Below are 20,134 nucleotides of genomic sequence, written 5' to 3' on the forward strand. Positions count from 1 at the left end.
CTCACAGACCACCAAAGAGAACTTTACCTATTCACTTGCAGTTGTAAGGTTTAGTACAGACATGTTTTAAAGTTGAGTAGCCATAAAAGCTAGACTTTAAATGGAAGTGTTCTTGAAAATATTTTTAATAAAAGAGTGCACTTGTACAACTGAAAGTTCCACATTAGAAATGTTGTCTGTAGTTGGTGCAAACTCCACAAGACCTAGGACAGGGTGGAGAGATGCTATCCTGGCCTTGGCCAGAAGCACAGTGTAGGATCATCTTTCAGGTATGGTGAACTATTCAGCAGTCCCCACAGATCTCTCATTTGAGCACAAGAATAATTCTTCTCTGGACTAAATAAAGTAGTATGTGAGGAACTGAGCTGGTTAGAAGGTGGGAGGAAGACACAGCACTGGGTAAAGATGGCATGGAGGTTCCTGTTGACAACCAGTTCAGTCCTCAAACTTGAGTCTTGGCTTTTTTGCAGGCTGGCAGTGTTTCTTCCTCCTCAACTTTGCGAGGCTTCTTCACTGTGTACACTACCCCACATGCACTCTTCCGTGTTTCTGGAATAAACAAGCAGAAGCTCTAGTATCTCAAATAAGATGACACTAATGCGTTCACAATACATAATCATCCAGCTCACAGAAGGGCCTTACCAGTACTCCTCTTATTGCACCAGTGTTGTCTGTGAAAAGCAATTGATTTGAATTACACATGCTAAATCAGATTTTTAAATCGCTTAGTAATGAACATTTTTGGTTGAAGTGCCTTTGCTAAACATCCTGCTTTTTACCTTTCCATCCTCACCCTTCAGCAACTTTAAATTTAAAAAACTTCAAGGAAAGGACAGTTTCAGTATTAGGAAACTCTCCTTGTCCCCGCCCTCTCACTGCTGTGTGCATGGGTATGTAGGAACAACTGCAGCAGGGGTCAGCAAGGAGGACAGGGATGCTTGGTATGCATGCAGGGGAGTGGGAAGTGAAAAACGACTGGGCCATGTTCTAAATCTATGCTGAAAGGGACCTGAAGGAGCCCAGGCTGATGAGACTCTTGTTCCAAAGTGGCCCAGATGCTGAGCCTGAGGACAGTGCCAGGCTAGATCACACTTCACTTTCTTTTGTTCCCAAACACATCTGGCAAGCCAGATGGAGGACACAGACTCACACCGGTTTTGCAGTTGTTAAGCCATCCCCCATACAGGGACCTTCCTGCTATGCTGACACTAATCCTAGCATCCATCTGCCAGTCCTGAGGTTGAAAAGGAAGCTGGCTGAGGATGCTCCCGTAGCATTTTTCCAAGTATATCAACCATCTCTCCATTTGTGACCAGGATCCTCCAAGCAGCAGTAACTATCTATGCTATCTCAACCATAAGCAGCAGCAGAAATCATCTTCTTCTGCAACCAAGTGCCGTCATGCGGTCCAAGAGCCCCAGCAATGCTTCTTTTATGAGGAAGGGATGGGATATAATCCTCCAGAGATGCTACACTTAAAACACTTACCCAGTCTATCCTCCAAATGGGATCTCCTACACCAATGTCACTCCCTGCCAATTTGTCCAACCTGTTCTTAATAGTCTCCAGTGCTAGAGACTCTACCACCCTCTCCAGCAACACATTGCTGTGTTTCACTTTCTTGCCATAAGTGTCTAACTAAATGTTTTTTCCTGCACTTCAGTCCAATTACTTCTTGTCTTATCTTACAACACACATGGACAATATACATGTTTCATGCAACCAATGCCCAAAAGCACAGTTCAACACGTTCACCAGCCAGCCAGTCAGCACACACAACAGAAAAGCAACATGAGCAGGACCTGGCGATAAAGTGAATTATGGAGCTGGGAAATTAAAGGTGGATATCCGAGGGCATGTGAAGAATTACAGTAAACAAAAGGGAAAGTTGGTGTCCACAGGAGTTGAGAGGATGTAGACACAAAACCATAGGAAGTCAAGTTTCATCAGTTCCACAGTCACAGAAAGACACGTTCTTGAATGCATGTCAAAAAAATTCAGCATTTCTGAGCAAAACACACTGTTCCTACAAAAACAAAATGTATTCTTAAACAAACTACTCTGGCACAGCTATATTGGCAGAGGCTCCCCTATACATACCAACTAAGTGACTTTATGGTATTCAAGAATATTCACGGAATCCTCAGCATTACCATAAAATATGACTATGTGACATTATCAAACTTCTCATACATTTGCCAAGTAACCTAGTGAGCTGAATCCAATTTCAAAACTATTGTTGGGAGGCTTCTCTGCAAAATTCAAGGTAGAAAAGACTGCTAACAGAATGCTTTGTTAAGAAAGCTCTGCAAGAACCTTCCAAAAAAGGTATTTACTTATTCTGGGCTGCTATTCTTTGGGGGACAGGTAAATGAAGTATCTGGTTTTTTTAGCCTCATGGATAAGAAAAATGAAGGTTTTGTGAAACTCCACATAAACTTGGCAAAAATTCTTCCAACACACTGTTACTATGTTGTTGAGTACCAGGCTGAAGGATTCTGTTGATTGTAGCAGATTCAGGTTCCACCTCTACTAAACAAGAGACGCAAACCAAATCCAACCCTGTGTTTGCTATCTAGAGCAACTCCAGTGGCTGGAAAAATGACTAGAAATCATACCTATCGGACAGAAATTACCAGGTAGATGTGACTACTCAGTCACAAAGGTAAACTGCTATCAGCATGAACAACAGAAATCAGGAAACTCTAAGAGCCAACGAATGTGCATCAGAAGGGGAGGGTAGAGAAGGCAAAATTAGCACCAAAGTACAAAGCAAGGGTTTAAACTGATTGTTGGAACGCAGACTTTGTCATCTCTAAACCACACTGACAGCAGGGCACACAGGACAACTGGAAACCTGTTGATTTCCACCGCAGGCAGTCAAAAGCTAAATTTCCACTTTCTTAACATGAAAATGAGTAGGTAGGAAAGAATAGTTATCGTGAACTTCCATCGCTGAGAGCATAAGGAAGCAAGTTTTGTTTCACAAAAACACTTCAAAACATTGTACATCACATGAAACATTTCTTCCTAAGCATCAAGCACTCAATATCCAATTTTGCATTGAGCCTGAAATGGTCCACACTGAACGGTGAGTCAGAAACAAAGACCACATAATGAAGCATCAGAAAGAAAGAAGGCAAAGGGTGTTTCTGCAGTCATACTAAAGAATAAATGCAAAAGCTGTGCTTCATTAAGATTGAATGTTGATTTTCTTGAAGTCAATGATGCAGTTTCTGCTGATCTAACCAAGTTCAACATTCAACACTTTCTGAAACAAGTGTTATTTTCACTATGTAGCGTAATAGGCAGATCTGTGTTTTAGCTAAATGGTTTATGAGTCTGTTTAACATAGTTAGAGAGTACTTTAGTACAGGCAGCATCATCAATCTAGCCATTAATTTCCTAACATGGCAACAAGGGGGGGGGGGGGGAACTTGCTGTACAAGCTCCTCTTCATGAGTTGGACAAAGAAGGTAAAATCCCAGGCTGACTCAGACCTTTTAAAAGGATACACAGTACAAACTTAGTTTTGCAAATGAAATCACTACTTAGAGGAGTTTGCCTGGGCTTTTCACTTACCTCCATGTAGCAGGGCAGCTCTGCAGTTGGTAGACACAGCTGCCTTGGCATCACTTTCTGACATGCCAAACAGCAAACCTCTGTCATCTTTGTTCAGGATCAAAATGTACAGAAAGGAGTCAACAGACTAAGGAAGTCTGTCTGTAGGATAAGTTTGCTTATTCAACACATAACTGTGAATTAGCAAAGCTGCACATCAGAGTGACATTTTGCATAAGGTTACCTAGAGGCAGAGAACCGAGGCACCCAATTCTCCTGGCTGAAATTTTCCAGCAGCCCCCCAAAAGGCTCTTGTCAATGCTGCTTTTTTCCAGACAGGCAGCTGTCATTTTAAAAATAAAGTCGGTCAGCTTAAGTATATTTCTTACAGGAATAATCAAGTAAAACACTGTCCCATTGAAAATTTCAGTTTTGTGTGAAAAGGCACTTTTTGATATAAAAAAGATTCTGCTGAAAAATTCCCAACCACCTTGAATAGGGATCACATCAAAACAAGGTATGTTAATTTGGGTTGAGCCTGACTGCTCTTCTTATGAGGCAAGAAAACTTCCTTGTAAAGGGTGTAAAATTCTTCCGGCCCATGTACTCTCCCGCACAGTTCTTACAAGTCAGAGTGTGCTCCTCCTCTCCAAGGGAGAAGCCAGACACATGTTCAGGGTGGGGAGCGAAGGAGGAGTAAAAGTGCATCTAAACTCCTAAAATAAGGCAAGAAAAGTGTACTTTCTTTGTTTCTAGAATACATTTCCTGATTGGACAGCACATGCATAACTGAGGACTGAAAAATTAAGAACAGAAGTAATCAGTACTAAGATAAGAACTTTCTCTTTCTTAATATAGACATGCTTTTATAGCTTTTTATACATATATATACACACACATATGCTTTTGTGTCTGTACATATATACACACATATACATACATAGATAGATATCTTTTCTGCGACAAAATACATTGCACCTTGGAGATCATAAGTAATAATTTCTCATTTGGTCCACAGTGTCCGTAAAATTTTATTTCTCTTTATTTAAAGACCTATGATTATGTTTGTTACTCATTACTGCACTTACACACAAACAGATGTCAATACCTTGGATATCATTATTGTTTAAGCTACTCCATGACCAAAATCTGTTGCTCCTTCTACACCCACTGAAGAGTCCTGGTTCAAGGAATGTATCACCAACAAGCTCCACCATGTACAAGGAGTGGAAGAGATAGAAATATTTCAAAGCCAATCTGAACTTTCATGTGTTACTGTTAACTGCTGTCTCCAACTTGGAAAAAGGATACAGGTTAGCCACGTCGTAAGGACCTCGTAATTCTAGGGGCTAAAACAGAACAAAGAAGGCTGGATATACACATGCATTTACTCAAAGTGCTGGCACAGTATGTGTGTGCAGGATATAACTATTTGGAGAACGAAACAGCTAGAAATGCAAGACTAAACATTATGTAACAGCAAGCTTCTGAAGATGCACTTAGAAGTCGAGAAAACACTATCATTTGGAAAAGCAGAGTCCCCATCTGGGAGAAAACTGCCATGGAAAATATGACAGCAAAAACACCCCAATATAATTCTTTGATAAAATGCTGATTAAAAACATAAGAAATACAAGATGGCCATTATATTTAAAATGAAAATAGTTATATGTTTAATATAAAATTCTATCTTCAGCTAAAAGTAAAACCTCAAATTTTTCTGATATTAACAAAAATCTAGGACTTACCCTTTCAGCTGCACTTGACATAATAATGTTCTGGAAAACACAAGAGAACAAATACTCATCTGTCAAACAGAATCAAGAAGTGGAAAAACTTCCGACAGCATTACCTGAAGCTCAAGCTCACAGCCCAGTTGACTACCAGGAAGTAGCCCCTGTCTCCAAATTAGGTGAACTCTAGCAAAGCATGGACCTTAGTTTGTTGGAATGAATAAACTCAAGCAACCTCCCTTCTCCCTGCGGAAAGAGGGCCACAGGGACAAGCACCCTCCCGCAGTTACAGACTTCTCACTGACAGTCGTGAGCTGAATAAGCAATGCACCTGTCAGGTGGTAGGCTATGCAACATAAATCTCCAAGTGCTGATATTAAGCAAGCACTCATGAACCTTTATCTTTTATAGTGGACTTTAAAGGGATTTTACATAAAGGATGAAGAAGAAATACAGTTACATTGTGTTAAGATGCACCCCATTTTATTTATACTAGCTAAAAAGAGACAAGGAGTGAGGTGCCCTCACTGCCCCTCAAGAGCCACAGGCCACATGACATCTGCTCAGCCTCACTAAGGCAGGCATGCATAGCCACACAAATGACAACTCAACTTGAGCTGTAACAGAAATCAATTTAGGAGTCCAGCATACCCCAGAAGAGGCTTACGGATTGTACCTTTATACAGCTTGCTGCTCCTGAATTTTCAGCTTACTCTATTTCAGTAAAACCCAATCCTAACCTCAGCATCCATGTAGGCCCTCATCAACACTGGCTGAGGAAATCAGTCTGCAGTTAAGTAATGGCAGCCAAATCATGCACCATCCTCTCAACCCTAGCACCCCCAGGAAAAAAAAAGTCACCAGGCAAAGTCTCTCCCCTTCTTCTCTCCCAAAGGGTTTCTACAGAAGAGGTACATGACTACTCAGGGGCTCACAGATACCACAGCTCAGCTGCCAGAACTCTTTAATGGTAATCCTCCAAGGATGCTTACCCAGGGGAGACTGTTTTGCCCAGGTAGCAACTTCCTTCTGCAGCAAAAGCCAAATTTACTTGCATCTTTTCTGATATTGAACAAAAGGCTTTGGGAATTCCTGCTCGAGTGGGTGGGAACGAGAACTGGTACTGAGGCAGCAAAACTCTCCCTCTCTGATGTCAATACCACCAACACATCACACCACCTCCGGTTACAAGGTGGGGCCTTTGATTCCTGTCCTGCACTGCTTTGCTTGTCCTTCCACCATCCCAGCACAAAGAGCAAAGCAGACATTGGAAGAAAATACTATGTGCATAGCTGGCACTCAAACTGTAAAAGAGCTATTTGCACGGGAACGACTGCACTGTTCACACTATGCCCAAGGTTTCCTCACAGCCTGAGGAGGAAAGGACGAGACAAGACAACTCTGCCTCAGCATAAGGAAAAGCATAAACAGAAGTAATATACACATCAAAGTGACTTAACAGCACACAACATGATGGAGCTTAGAACACTTCTTTCCATGTAGTTCACCTTTAAAACGACTGCACTATGGATCCCAAGGGTGCTTTTGAGCTTCAGCAGTGCTGACTGCAAGAGCTCGTTGGGAAAATTTAAGCCTCCTGCTCTGAGCTATGGCAGCCAATGCCAGTCTTCTGGGCTCAGCTACACTCCCAGAGCAGCTCTGCGAGCTGTCCTGAGCCAGCACAGGATCATCACTCGCTGCTGTGTATCGGAGACAGGCTCTGGCTGATTCAAAGGCAACTGGCTTCTAAACAGGGGATGGGTAAGAAGGGAGGAGAAGATAAGAGCAGACAAGAAGAGTACTGCTAGAGAATGAAGGAGAAACAGGCAAAGGCAAATTCGCAGGGAAAATAAAAGGGAAGAATTCAAACACAAAACACCATCTCCTCAGGTAAAGAAGAAAGCAGCTGTTCAGTACACTGCTCTGGGCACAGCATCCACACTCAGGTACCAAAACATAAGAGGAGGAAGGACTGCAAATATCCTGTCTGTCTGGCAAGACAAGCGAGTGCCTCCCTCATTCCTCACACACTGACTTGTTTTAGGGACCTGGTTTGTGGCTAGCTCTGAGGACAGCAGTAAGCTTCTAGGAGTTTCTCTGTCCTACAACAGAAGAGAACAGAAGAATCCAAAAGCTGCTAAAAGCTCAGCAACTTTATGTAGGCTAGGCAGAAGGCTAGAGCTGCATGCCAAGTGCTAATGCCAGCAGCCTACAGACCAGCCATACCACATCTCCATAGAAGAGGCTTTTACTTAACAGAGAGAGACAGACAGAGAAACTGTCAGTAAGGGCTAATAACCATCTCTGCTGGCACACCAAGTAACTGAATCCAGAGGCAAAAAGTAAAGGCAAAAAATAAAAGTAAAGTAGCAGCCCATTCCCCTTTTCCACTGCCTACCTAACAAATTGTTGTGTTCAGCTCCAGCCAATTTACCTTCCAGGCATAAATGATGTACTAGGTTGACACATGCAGAAAGAAAGGGCACTCTGCACAGACTAATGTCACTTGGTCCATTTGTGAGGTTACCACAACTTTTGCTACCCAAATCAACAACTGCATGAAGAACATATCTGTAATTGCACAGAGAAAAGAGGAGTACTGGCACAAAGGCATCCCAAATGAAAGGTATTGTGTGTGTATATGCCTCGTCTCCAAGTCAGTATTTTGCATAATTAACTCCCAGAGCTGGGCTTCTCAGCAAAGGCCATGTAAGTACTCATTCTACTCTGTTGCACCAAGGGAATTCATCTATTTGAACCCCTCCTCTGTCCTATAAAACAGGCCTAATCCTGCAGTAACGTCTCCCTTTAGCTGCACCTCCCAAACGCTGTATCTCTCTTTAGACTAAGCCTGCCGGGCAGTGTAAATTTTGGCTTCTCTGGACTAGCTAAGGACAGCAACGACCTCTTCAAAAATGGTGGTGGGAGCTACAATCCCTTTTAACTCAGTTATGTATCATGATATGCTTCTGTTAAAAACACATGGCCTGAGAGGACCCATATGACAGGCAGCGTAGCCTGGGAGGAGGTGAAGTATGAAAGCAATGGAGTACAGGCACCCCAGCTGCAAGTGCTACTTCTTCCCTTGGCTTCAGTAGCAGGGAAGAATGCAACTGACCTGACTGCAGCAAAGCTCTGGCTTACAGCCAGCAAACTGTGGGGTCTGTTTTGTACGCTGGGAATTTACTAACAATTTAACAAAACACGACTTCTACCTTTTTCTAAGTGAAGTTTTTTTCCCTCCCCTTATTCAAGGTATTCTCTCTCTCTTTCTCTCTCTCTCTCTCTCCCCCCCTCCCTCCCCAAAAGAGCTTTTGGCCAATTAGAAATTTGAAATGCAAATTTTTAAATAAATGCATAAATTTCAGTTCTAATGCCACCTTAGATCTCTGGGGCTTAATTTTCCCTTTTGTTTTTGGTACTGTGTACCATGATAATGGATAAGTTGTTCTGAAAAAAAAAAACCCACAACAATCTGACAACTTAAGAAAGAAGTGTGCAGTGGTGTGTGGCTGGAAATATCTGCAGCCAGAATAATCGCTTGCTTGTATTAGTAGGCAAAGGTTCAGTCACAAGTTCAGAAATCCCTGCATCAAACTCATTTAAAATGGCTCAGTCTGCACAACTCCAGAAGAATTTGAAACTGAATCAATTAACTTGCTTTCACTGTGAGAGCTTACCTTCCCTTTGCAGATCTGCATCAGGCTAATGGCATTTGAAATTGTGTATCTTCTCATTGTGGAGTCTTTGATGGCAGGCGTGTAGAGAAGTTCAAAGTAAATGCCTCGATCTATTGCCTTCACATGAAAGAATGTGATCAAAAAATGAAAAGGAAAGAAGTATAACAATCTAACAACTGCTGTCTATTATTGAGGCAGCTTATTCTCAGTTTACCTGTACTATATATGAAAAAATGAAAGCAGAACTGTTCTAATAGGAACGCAGAATACAGAAAAGGTGGAAAAAGACACTTCACTGTACATCAGGCATATGCAATTGAATCTTCAGCTATTGAATAAGTGAGGTTTAAACAAAGAACTATTCATTAGTTTAATAGTTTAAAGAAACAACTATTTATTAGTTGTAACTGGCTTTCCATAATCACAGTGATGATGAAAAGGATAATCACCTTTGGCCAGAAACAAGTCCGAACATTTTCAGGATATTCCTTCTCTAGCCCCACAGCTTCCCATAAGGAACACCACTTCCCACAGTATCCACATCTTGCAAATGAAGAATTTTCCCTTGCAAAAAAGCAAAAATGAGGTCCCTTCTCCCTACTATTGATGATGATACTCTGCTATTTGTGGCTATTTGTGACAATTTTTGAAGACCAGTAGGTCATCAGAGAGTTTCCAAACAGTACTAGTTAATACATTTTCAGTTGCTTTAAAATCCTTCGCTGCCTGTCAAAGTGTTTCACCAAAAGCCTAGTATTGTTGTTTTTGCTAACACAGAGAAAAAAAAAAGTTAAGTAACTTGCCGTAAAATATACGGTTAGTGGTAGAAACAGTTCAAAACTAGGGAGTTCCTGGTTCCATGGTCTTCTGAAATGTTACTCTATGCTTCATATTTACATTATTAAAATAAAAATGCTGTAGTGTTAATACTGTAAGAGAGTCTAGTAATAGTCTAGCAATTGAATATAGATGCAATTAATCCAGCTACCATTCATGCATAAAATCTGCAGGCACGCGGAACAGAAGTTACATACACATCAAGTGTTTTATACAGAGCTGGTGTGACATCTTCCAGCAAGAAGAAAAGCTTGAATTTTTCAAAAGCAAAACAGGTAGTGGCAGTACACTAACTTCAACCAGTTTCAAGCCAAGCAATTTTTTTTTTTTTTTTTTTAAAAAAATCATCATCTCCAATGCACTAGCTGCCTACCAAGCTGTCTGTCTGGCATCACAGCAACCTAGACTGACTGCCCCAGGAAGCAGAAAACCAGTCTGACTGACAGACTGCCCTGAAGCTGGGAGTGTCAAAGCTGAGGAGCAGCTTGTGAGAAAAGTATCCCTAAATACAGTGATCTAAGTGCCTCTTGACCACCCAGCTCCTCACCTGGGTAAGCTGCTGGAGTTTTAGGTATCTAAGGGAGTTTCAAAGCACATTAAATGTAAAATTTTTATTCTAAATGAAATATTAAAATTCCCAGTCTACTGTAAATTCTAAGATGTTACTTTTGTTCTGTTTCAGGATGAATTTTGTGGTTTTTTTTTTTATTTTTATTCTATGTTAAATTTTCTCTAGAAGGGAAAATAAGATTTCTAGCCAACTCTATCTGTCAATCCTGTCAACAGGACTGTATCAGCCATGAATGCCCACATTGAATGAACCTTGATACACACTCAGAGGAAAAATATTTCACCTGAGAGCACATTCAAATTAAGTTTTCTGACAAGCCACCAACAGCAGGCAGAATTGTATTTTAGTATTTGATCTACAACTGATGTACTGTTTTAAAATCAACTTGTGCACCATAGCAGATATTTAGTGATTTCACATTTGGTTCATTTCCCAAGACATTTTTTGTCCAAGTATGGATTCAATACAGTTGTTACCCAAATAACTGGCACAACACCCTTTTCTCAAATTAACACCATCATTCACATTCTCCTATCTTTCAAACAGCAGGGCTATTTATCTATTCTGGGCTCCCCAGTACAAGAGAGACATGGAGCTCCTGGAGAGAGTCCAGCATAGGGCTATGAGGATGATCAGAGGGCTGGAGCACCTGCCCTGTGAGGAACGGCTGCGAGAGCTGGGCCTCTTCAGCCTGGGGAAGAGAAGACTGAGGGGGGAATCTTACAGTGTCTACAAATACCTTAATGGGGAGTGTCAAGGGCACGGAGCTGGACTCTTTTCAGTTGTCCCATGTGACAGGATGAGAGGCAGTGGGCAGAAATTGAAGCGCAGGAAGTTCTGCCTGAACGTGAGGGGGAATTTCTTCCCTATGAGAGTGACGGAGCCCTGGAACAGGTTGCCCGGAGAGGTTGTGGAGTCTCCTTCTCTGGAGATACTCAAGGCCTGCCTGGATGCAACCCTGTCTAACATGCTCTAGGTGACCCTGCTGAGCAGGGGGTTGGACCAGATGATCTCCAGAGGTCCTTTCCAACCTTACTGATTCTGTGATTCTGACTCTATTCTGACACACCTACATCACTTCTGGTGTGGGAGGTGGTTTGGTCACTAACCACACCAAATCTCACTGCTAAGCATAGCAGTGGCCCGAAGGCTCTGTTCCCACTCCCTGGAAATACCACTTTTGCCTTCATAAGCAGGAGACAAAAAGGAGAAAGAACATACATCATTGCTACTAAAAGCTGCAGTGGAGGCCTTGAAGTAAAGGACATCTAAAACAATATTAGGCATTATTCAAGAAAATATAAGAATCACTTGGATAGAAATGATGGAAGGGAAATTGTACGGAATTCTGCTCAGACTGACATTATAGAATTTAATAGCAAAAAAACAATTTAGATTTAAATTTACCACATTCACAGGGGGCCTTCGGAAGTAGAATGGCAGCTTTTCTGTTACATTTATGCACACCAGATCCACATCTAGAGTTGTGCAAGCAATCTACAGCAAAGAAACACAAGTAGATTATCAGATATGCCAAAAACACACAAGCAGCTTTAGGTGCACAGAGATTCTTAATTTCCAGGGAGAATCTCTCCCCAGGGAGAATCCAGTTTTAAAATTAAGTACTACTAAATGTCCTGCAGGTATGCCAATAAAAGAGCAGAGCTACAGGTGCACAGTTTGAGTGCAAAGAACACTTAAAACCTAAACCTTCCTTCATTTGCAGGGCTACTTTTCCAAGAACAGTCACGAACTTAAAGGCAAGATTTACTGCTTTGTTCTTACCTGATATAGGACATGCCAAAGCAATGCTGGCTTTTGGGAAAGTAACTCATGCCTAATGAAGGACAACCCATATTTACAAAAGGAACAGTCCAGGAACCGTCCTTTACCGTCTCTAATTTGAGTGGCACCACAGGCCCGACACTGGAGGGGAAATTCATGGGGCCTTACTTTCCGGGATGGGAGGAAATGCACAATCCTTTCTGAAAGCCAGGTCTCCAGAGGAGTCTCAAACTGTGCACCTGAAGTTATAGTTTGAAAGCCTAGCTTTGAATTCACCATCAAACTTATACCCTCTGTTAAAAGAGGGAATGAACAAAGGGTGGAGAATCCCCACACTGACACACACAGAAAATTAAGTACACACAAAAGGAAACCCTTTATTTACATATAATCTCATGCACACAAAATTTGTAGGAATTATATATGCCTACCCAGTAAAGATGATTACACAGGACCAGATTAATTTCTATAAGCAGCATGGTAACAAAGAAGATAAAGTGGGCCAAAGATGTTCAAAAGGAATTTTTTATTCATAGGGGAACTCTGCATTCAGAAACCTGCCACCAACTGCTCCAAATACACCTGGGCCAACTGCCAACCATTCATCCCTTCTCACACCAGCATGAAAGCAGACAGGGTTGCAGGGCAATCCAAGGTCTGGGCAGCAGGGTAGAGGGACTGTGTGCTGTAGTGCAGGGCTGGCTATGGCTTTGCAAATTAGTCTTTTATCAGTTTGTTCACAAGAAATTCAGGGGAAGATGAGAGCAGAGGCCCAGCTTTGGGAATGTTTCTCTGCTGTTGATAGCATTCCCTCCTAGACAAGGGGCCCACAGTCCATATGTGGTTAATTCACACACAGCAAACCACAAGATTGTTAATGGTAAACTGACACTACTAGGCCATTCAAACTAAACTTTATCTTTATGCCCTACCTTTATCAACTCTGTTAGGTGGGGCACAATTTGAATCTACTCTAAGTGCAAGTCTAACTTGATGTGAGTTTGGCTCAACTGCAGTTAGTTTAATTTATTTGCTTATGTGCAGTACCACTTACTACCTGGACAGAGGTGATTCTCAGGAACACACACACAAAGCAGATAGCTCTGAGTCATGTCCTAGAAAAGACATTGGTGAGGCCACAGGAAATACTGAAAGAGCCCCAAAATGAAGGAAAACAAGAATACAAAACAGGAACACACAAGTCACACTGTGTCATGAGAAAACTGAGCCTTCCTAATCAAGTCTAGAAATGCTGGAAAACTTTTCTGTTTTGCAAACTAACCACAGTGGGAAGGGAGTAGCCCAAAATACCAGCGTATCTACAGGATTCCAGTGACAAGAACATTTCAGAAACCACCACTAAGGAAAAACAAAATTAAGGATCATACTTCCCCATAAGCAGAAACTGAAAAGGAAGTTAGAGATTTCTCCGAACGCTCTGGTGCTCAGTCTAGCTTAGCTACTGGACAGGTCTCACACACACAGAGATATGTTTTCCAGCCTGCTGAAAGGCAACAACTTTATATAGAAAAGGACATCCCGCAGTCACACACAGCATCACTTGTCTTTGGCTTCACTGCAGGCAAGAGCCCCTATCTGGTGGAAACTGCAGACTGCCAGAAGTAAATTGGCACTTGGATAGGCTGAAGACAGCTAGGTTTGCTTTGGCCAACTAGTTATGAGTAAACATAGAAATCCGGCTTTCAAATATATCCTCAGACTTAAATAGGCACATTTTTTTAGATCATGGTGATCTGCTAATTGTCTATGTACAGCAGGCATAACTACCTAAATGATTAGAACAGTTAGGAATCTTTAAAATTCTTAAAAAGCAACAAGCACTGATCTTAACACTGGGCACAGAGCGGCCATTCCAGCTGCAGACAAAACAACACTCTTTAGAGATTTAAAGCAGCAGCATGTTCTACAAGTATTTTCGTCAACAAAAGCTTCATCACACTCCTGAGCATATAAATTATTTGGAGAATTTGAGCACATCTTTCCACACCCATCACTGCCACTCTTAGTCACAGGAAAGCTTCCCCGCTTTATGACAAGAGGGCATAGAGTTTTTTAGGCCATGCTAGAAATACAGTGCATCTCCACTGGTCATACATTTCTTTCACAAACACATGAAAAATCTGGTTCCATGGAAAACAATTCAAGTGTAAAATTGTCAATGAGAAAGAAGATGCTCTTTAGGTAGTGTTATTAACAGACAATTTTAAAATACAGTTAATTTGTGATGGAAGATCCATCCTGGAAGGCTTTATCCTTAACATCAAAAGAGCCACAAATTGTAAGAGCAGGTAGTATATACTGAGATTATTATGTATGATATCATCTACATGATTCAGAATCTTCTTAATGATACCTCTAAAAGCTTAACACAGTTCTCCACAGAGGCTTAGAAAACCTAGAAGCTTTGAACAAGAGACAGACATACAAATCTGCTCCAAATGTGAGCATGCAACAAAGTCTTTTGCCTTGTGCAGCTTGCAAGAAACATGCTTGGGTGTCCTCCCCAAACCAAACTGTTGCCAGTACAAAAGCAATGAAGATGGTTTTGTGGACAGCCTGGTTTCCTCCCCGACTTGCCTGTTACCTGTGAGAATGTCAGCTTCAGCAGCCACTATCTGCACCACTGCCCAGAGCACAGCCATCCTCTTCTTTGTGCTGGAACAACTACGTGTGTGGCTGAGTGCTGAGCCAGAACAGGACAGCAGATCTATCTGAACCTCGGCAAACTGTGGTTACTTTTCAGCTGAAAAGCAGCTTCTCAAACGAAACCACCATGCAGCTGAGCAAAGAGCTGCACCAGCAGAGCAGATGGGGACAGGCAGGAATGAGTGGCAGAGGGTAGGGAATATGCCAGCTAAACACTGGTGCAGCTGAACATCTAACTGCAGCAGAACTCACAACATGGCTTGAAAATAAAAGACATCCACCCTTCAATGAGAGCCTCTGGCATTCCTCCAGAACTGCCAGCATGCTCCTGCTGTTTACCTTCAACCAGCTTCAATGATAAACTGACTGAACTCACTCACCTGAGTCCAGTGAGAAGCTACCGAGTAGCTTCTTCCTGCCCCTCTTTGTCAGTCTCCCTCATTCAAGTTAGTCAGTTCAACTGCACAAGAACCCAAAACCTTAATTTTATGTTGTTGCCAGAGCCCTAAAGTAAGATCTTGAGAGTGGCTGTGGAAAGCCTCTTTCACAACTAAGTGTCTTTTGAATTCCCAAGAGTCCCCAAAATCTTGCAATGGGGGAAGAATTAGTAAGAAATGAGTTTCATTATGTTATAATTTAAACAATTAATGCCCAAATTCTTACCCCGAAAGATTCTTAGAAGTTCCCCTTCTTTTATAACCTGTGGCTTTATATATTATTTTGACAAGTTATTAATTGGATGAATTCTTCAAAAAGGTGAGGAAGTAGTTTAGAAAAACAAAATGAGAAAAACAGGATTTTAACATGTCAAAACAGGTACTCAGTAATATTAGAATGTAGGTTTTAACTTGTTTTAAAAACAGACTCAGTTTAATACTGACAAGCTCTCCTCAAAAGTAAATTCTGGCACTCCTCCAAAGAGATTCATATTTGCTTTTAGTATCCCAGTGCCTTCTTCAGACTGCTTTAAACTGCAAGTCAGCTTGCTGCCTGCCAAGGCTAACAGAGATGGGACGCTTCCATCTACTCTTTCAATTCAGAGTTAAAGAGATTATTTATGAGCTTGCAACAGGTCAGACATGTCAGTTTTATTTTTTGTAAGAAAAACATTTTGACAAAAAGCTGGCTTGCTTCAGATGCTCAGCTTGATCAAATTACTCACACCAGCTGTTCCTGAGCTGGGAAATAGCCCCATGACATGCAGCCTGTATAAAACAGGAAATGAAAGCAAAACAAAACATGTACTTGCACTAGCCCAAAGCATGCATTTAATATTATTATAGCACTGGCATTACAGGGAAAAAAAAAAAAAAAAAAAAAAAAAGGATGATTCTACTCACATGAAACAGTTTCTCAGTTTTAGGAAATACTGCTATGATGTCATATAACCTTATATTTGTAGATGTTGATCGCTACAAAAGGAAGAAACAATTAGTACTTTGACTTCTGGCAGATGCCAAAGATATGCACAATAATTACTCCTAAAATAATGAGAAGAAATCCCCTTTTCCATTTTCTAGTATTAAAACAAACCCAATAATCATCCAGTGAGCCTAATAACTTTACATGGTAGGTCTCCACTGTGAGCAATTCTCTGAGGTCATTTTGAGGCTTGTCCCATCCATTTAGTTAAGCACTTCCACCTTCTGCCTTAGTAATGTAGCACTAAAATTTAAATGTTTACAAGGCTTGCTCATGGTATCCTTGTCAAGAATTCTAGACTCATGCATTCTAGATTCAAGTCTTCATCTCTTCATGATCACATTACTTTCCAAAGATGCAATCTGAGAAAATCAGTGCTGAGTGTCCTGTGAAATCCATGATCTTCACTCCCTACAAAATTTCCAAAGTTTCATTGGGAAGAGGAAATAAAACTTGGAAAATTGATACACTGAGTATACTTACCAAGAGATTACAGTGTGAAGGATCAGAAACAACAAGCGTTAGCCGGTTTAAGACTTTAATTCGTTTAGATGTCCCCTACAAGGAAGAAATAACACAGAAGACTTGAAAAGTTGCAAAGCAAAAATTTATGGTGAATTTCATCCCGTCTGCTCTAAAAAGAAAGTGGTACCTTGCTCATATTCTTGCCTATACCAATTTTCTACAAGTCTGTAGCTACACTTTATTTTTATTGTTTTATATTGATTTGTTCAGCATCACATCTTCCCTTCAGAAAGATGGGCTTATTGTGTTTCTCTGAGAAAGGATAAGCTGAAAGAAATACTAAAAATAAATAATAAAGGATTTTAAAAAATAATTTAAGATAAAAAAGAGCATTTTTGTTAATACTGCTATGACTCCCCTGGAAGGCCATAAGCGTGAGCAAAAGTAACTCCTGATTTAACACACCAGTGATCTGAAATATAGTTCTGGTTCACTACTTCAAATATCCAGCAAAACCAGTAAGTCACTTCCAAAACTGAGATTCTTAATTTCAAGCATTACACTGTAATTATTCAACTATAAGAAGCTTGAAAATTCACACAATCGCTTTCCAAATCATTTCTAAAATTAAGACTAGAGTCTCATCTAAACTGAATGCCTAATTCTTCCAATATTGGGGGCATTAACAATTAAGTAATGGAAAGTTCTCTCTTCTTTGATTAAGATGTAACATACAAAACTGCACACACAAATGCATCAAGGTAAGAATGTATTAGAATAATAGGTAGATGGATGTAAATTGACATACTTGTACAATAGGCAAAGACGGAAACAACTCCGAAGGAGGCACTGGCTTGACAATTTCCTTCAAAAAGGACAAAGAAAATTATTCAAAATACAGATGCATTTAGAATACAAGTAAAAGTTGTTTTCCAATTCTAAAGAGAAATTGGCCATAGAAACAAAACGATTTAAAACTCTTCATCAAGAGCCATTTGCGGACCATATTTATGGACTAACTGCAAGGCGGTAGCACTGCATTATAAAACGGGAGTTTTGTCACGAACAGAGGCATTCCCGTGCACGTCCGGGCAAGCGCCCGGAACAGAAACCTGTCACGGGAATAGCCAACAAACCACGCAGCTCTACAAAACAGAACACCCCAACCGAAGTTACCTGTTTCTTCTCTTTGAAATCGATGACGTGATTAAGAGCCACTGCCGAATATCCCACTAGAAAAGGCAAACACAGTGAAACAACGTTTCGCCCAGTAAACGAGCCCAGGCAGAAGCCTGATAAGCTCCGCGCATAGATACAACGCTGTACACGAGGCCCGGCCGCTGCCTCAGCGGCCCCACGGGCTTAGGGAGCCCCGCGCCGCTGCCCAGCCGCGGGGCCGCGCCGGGCCGGGCCGCGCCGGGCCGCGCCGGGCCGGGACTCACAGTGCGCGGCGGCCTCCAGCAGGCTCTGCACGCACTTCTTGTCCGGCCCGGGCGGCAGGTTCAGGTCCGCGAAGCCAGCCATGCTGCGGCGCGGTGCACCCTGGGACTTGTAGTCCGCCGGCGCGGGGCACCCTGGGGGTTGTAGTCCGCCCGCGCGAGCGGCGCGGCCCCCCGGGGGCCGGGGCCGAGGCCCCGGGGAGAGGCGGGCTGGGCCGCGCCACGCCGCCGCCGTGGCGGAGCGGTGTCGGGGGTGGAGCTGACGGGGCGCGCCGGGGCCCGCCGCCTGCCGCGGCCCGCCCTGCTCTGCCCGCTAGATGGAGCCGTGATCTTGCTCCGCGGTGGTGTCGGCCGTCCAGTTAATGGAGGCTCCCGCTGACCGCTAATAATAAGCAAAAAGTAATTTTTCTCTTTATTTCTTTCTCTTGATTTTCTCATGTTAGCCGAAAAAAATGTGAAATAAAGTCCAAAGCTGCCGTGTCAAGAGATGTTCCCTAAAATGCAAAAAGGCTGAGGAATTACAAATCCATAAATCAAATATATGTTAAGTATATGGCACTGTTGCAAAACCCGCAAACCTCGTTCTAATGTTTATCAACAGCGAAGCATATTTAAAACATGGGTGAGCAAATCACTACTTTTGTTCTTTCAAGGACTTACCACAACCACGGACAGCAAATCTGGGTCTCTCTTCCAACTCTGAGATAGTTTTCCAAGGTCTCTGCCCACACTGGGGAAACTTCATTTTCTCTTGCTTCCAGCTTGGCTAAAGGTTCATGGAAGAAAGTCTGTAGGGTATCAAACTCCAAATTCTTACCTGGGAAAAGATGCTGCTAACCAAGGGAAAAACAGATGCCCCCAAATCCTCAGTCAATCCCTGCTTACTTCATCTCTTCTTTGGGGCAGCTTTCACCAGCGATGCTTTAAGATTCACACCTCATTTCTCCCAAAGAGGCCCCACAGTTTGCAATGGATGAGCAAGAAACAGTCGTGCCTGGCCGACATGTTTCCGACCTGCTGTCTGGTAAGTTACAAAGTCTAGTAGCTGTAGTAAGAGAGAGGTTACTGCCAGGGCTGGAGTAGGAGCTCAGGGCAGCTCTGGGGTGGGAAACAACTGCTGTCACATCCCTGCTAAAGGAAGAAGGGGGAGAAGGAGAGTCTGTTCCTGCCACAGCTGTGGTTGCATAGGCAGCCAGTTGTTGACAATATTAGACACTTAGATATTTCAGTAAAGGAGCTCTGCTTTGGTCTGTCTATGTCCATGAGGAGTTTGCCTATTAGATCAGCCAGTACTGTTTCTGTGCCAATCATTCAAACAACTAGCATGATTGGCACAGAATGGTATTCTTGAGGATTTTTTTTTTTTTTTTTTGATGTAAGTATACGTGGAATAGCTCAAGGTATTATTCCAGATTTTGTTTGACTGAGTGCATGATGGAGCTTGATTTATCTTATTGATCATAAGAAATCAATAAATATGTATCAATTATTTGGGAAGGAACCAGCTGGAGTAGTTCTCAGAGATATACAACAGGGCGAAGGAGCTTTTGTGGCTGGCACCATAGAAGTGAAACAAATCTCTTCTAGAGGTGTTTATAATGGAGAACTCTGCTAATTTAAGCAGTTCTTCATAAATCTAGCAGAACCCTATTTGCTGTAACAGTATACGAATCTGAGTATGAAGCAACTTTCAGCACCAGAGTGTCATGGATCATGTTACCGTACCAGTGTGAAACCTTATTTTTTTATATATTACTCAGGTCTTACTACTTTTGTTTACATCGATACCAGAGATCTATTAAAAACATCTTTGTGGTCCTCACTGTTAAGTCAGAAGCCTCTAACATGCTTTGTTTGTCTGCGTCCTGATGCCCTTTTAGTGGACACAAATTTCCCGTATCTAGGTGTTCTTTCTTTCTCAGTGTATTTATTTGGATCCCAGGGGAGTCTTTTCTGTGATTTTTGCGCAGACCA

General features: G+C 42.0%; 1 protein-coding gene across 1 annotated transcript; it reads right to left on the reverse strand.

Moving 5' to 3' along the window:
* Positions 1-101: 101 nt before the first annotated feature.
* RPP30 (ribonuclease P/MRP subunit p30) lies at positions 102-18,370 on the reverse strand. Its single transcript, XM_062579639.1, has 11 exons — positions 18,164-18,370; positions 17,898-17,953; positions 17,530-17,586; positions 16,740-16,814; positions 16,175-16,246; positions 11,790-11,879; positions 8,975-9,091; positions 5,310-5,339; positions 4,873-4,910; positions 3,583-3,662; positions 102-549 (listed from the first exon to the last, which is right to left on the reverse strand). Exons 1-11 carry the CDS (start codon positions 18,243-18,245, stop codon positions 443-445), a joined length of 804 nt encoding a protein of 267 aa, XP_062435623.1. The 5' UTR covers positions 18,246-18,370; the 3' UTR covers positions 102-442.
* Between the last annotated feature and the right edge of the window lie 1,764 nt (positions 18,371-20,134).

The sequence above is a fragment of the Rhea pennata genome, chromosome 7, assembly GCF_028389875.1.
Source record: "Rhea pennata isolate bPtePen1 chromosome 7, bPtePen1.pri, whole genome shotgun sequence".
NCBI classification, from domain to species: Eukaryota; Metazoa; Chordata; class Aves; order Rheiformes; family Rheidae; genus Rhea; species Rhea pennata.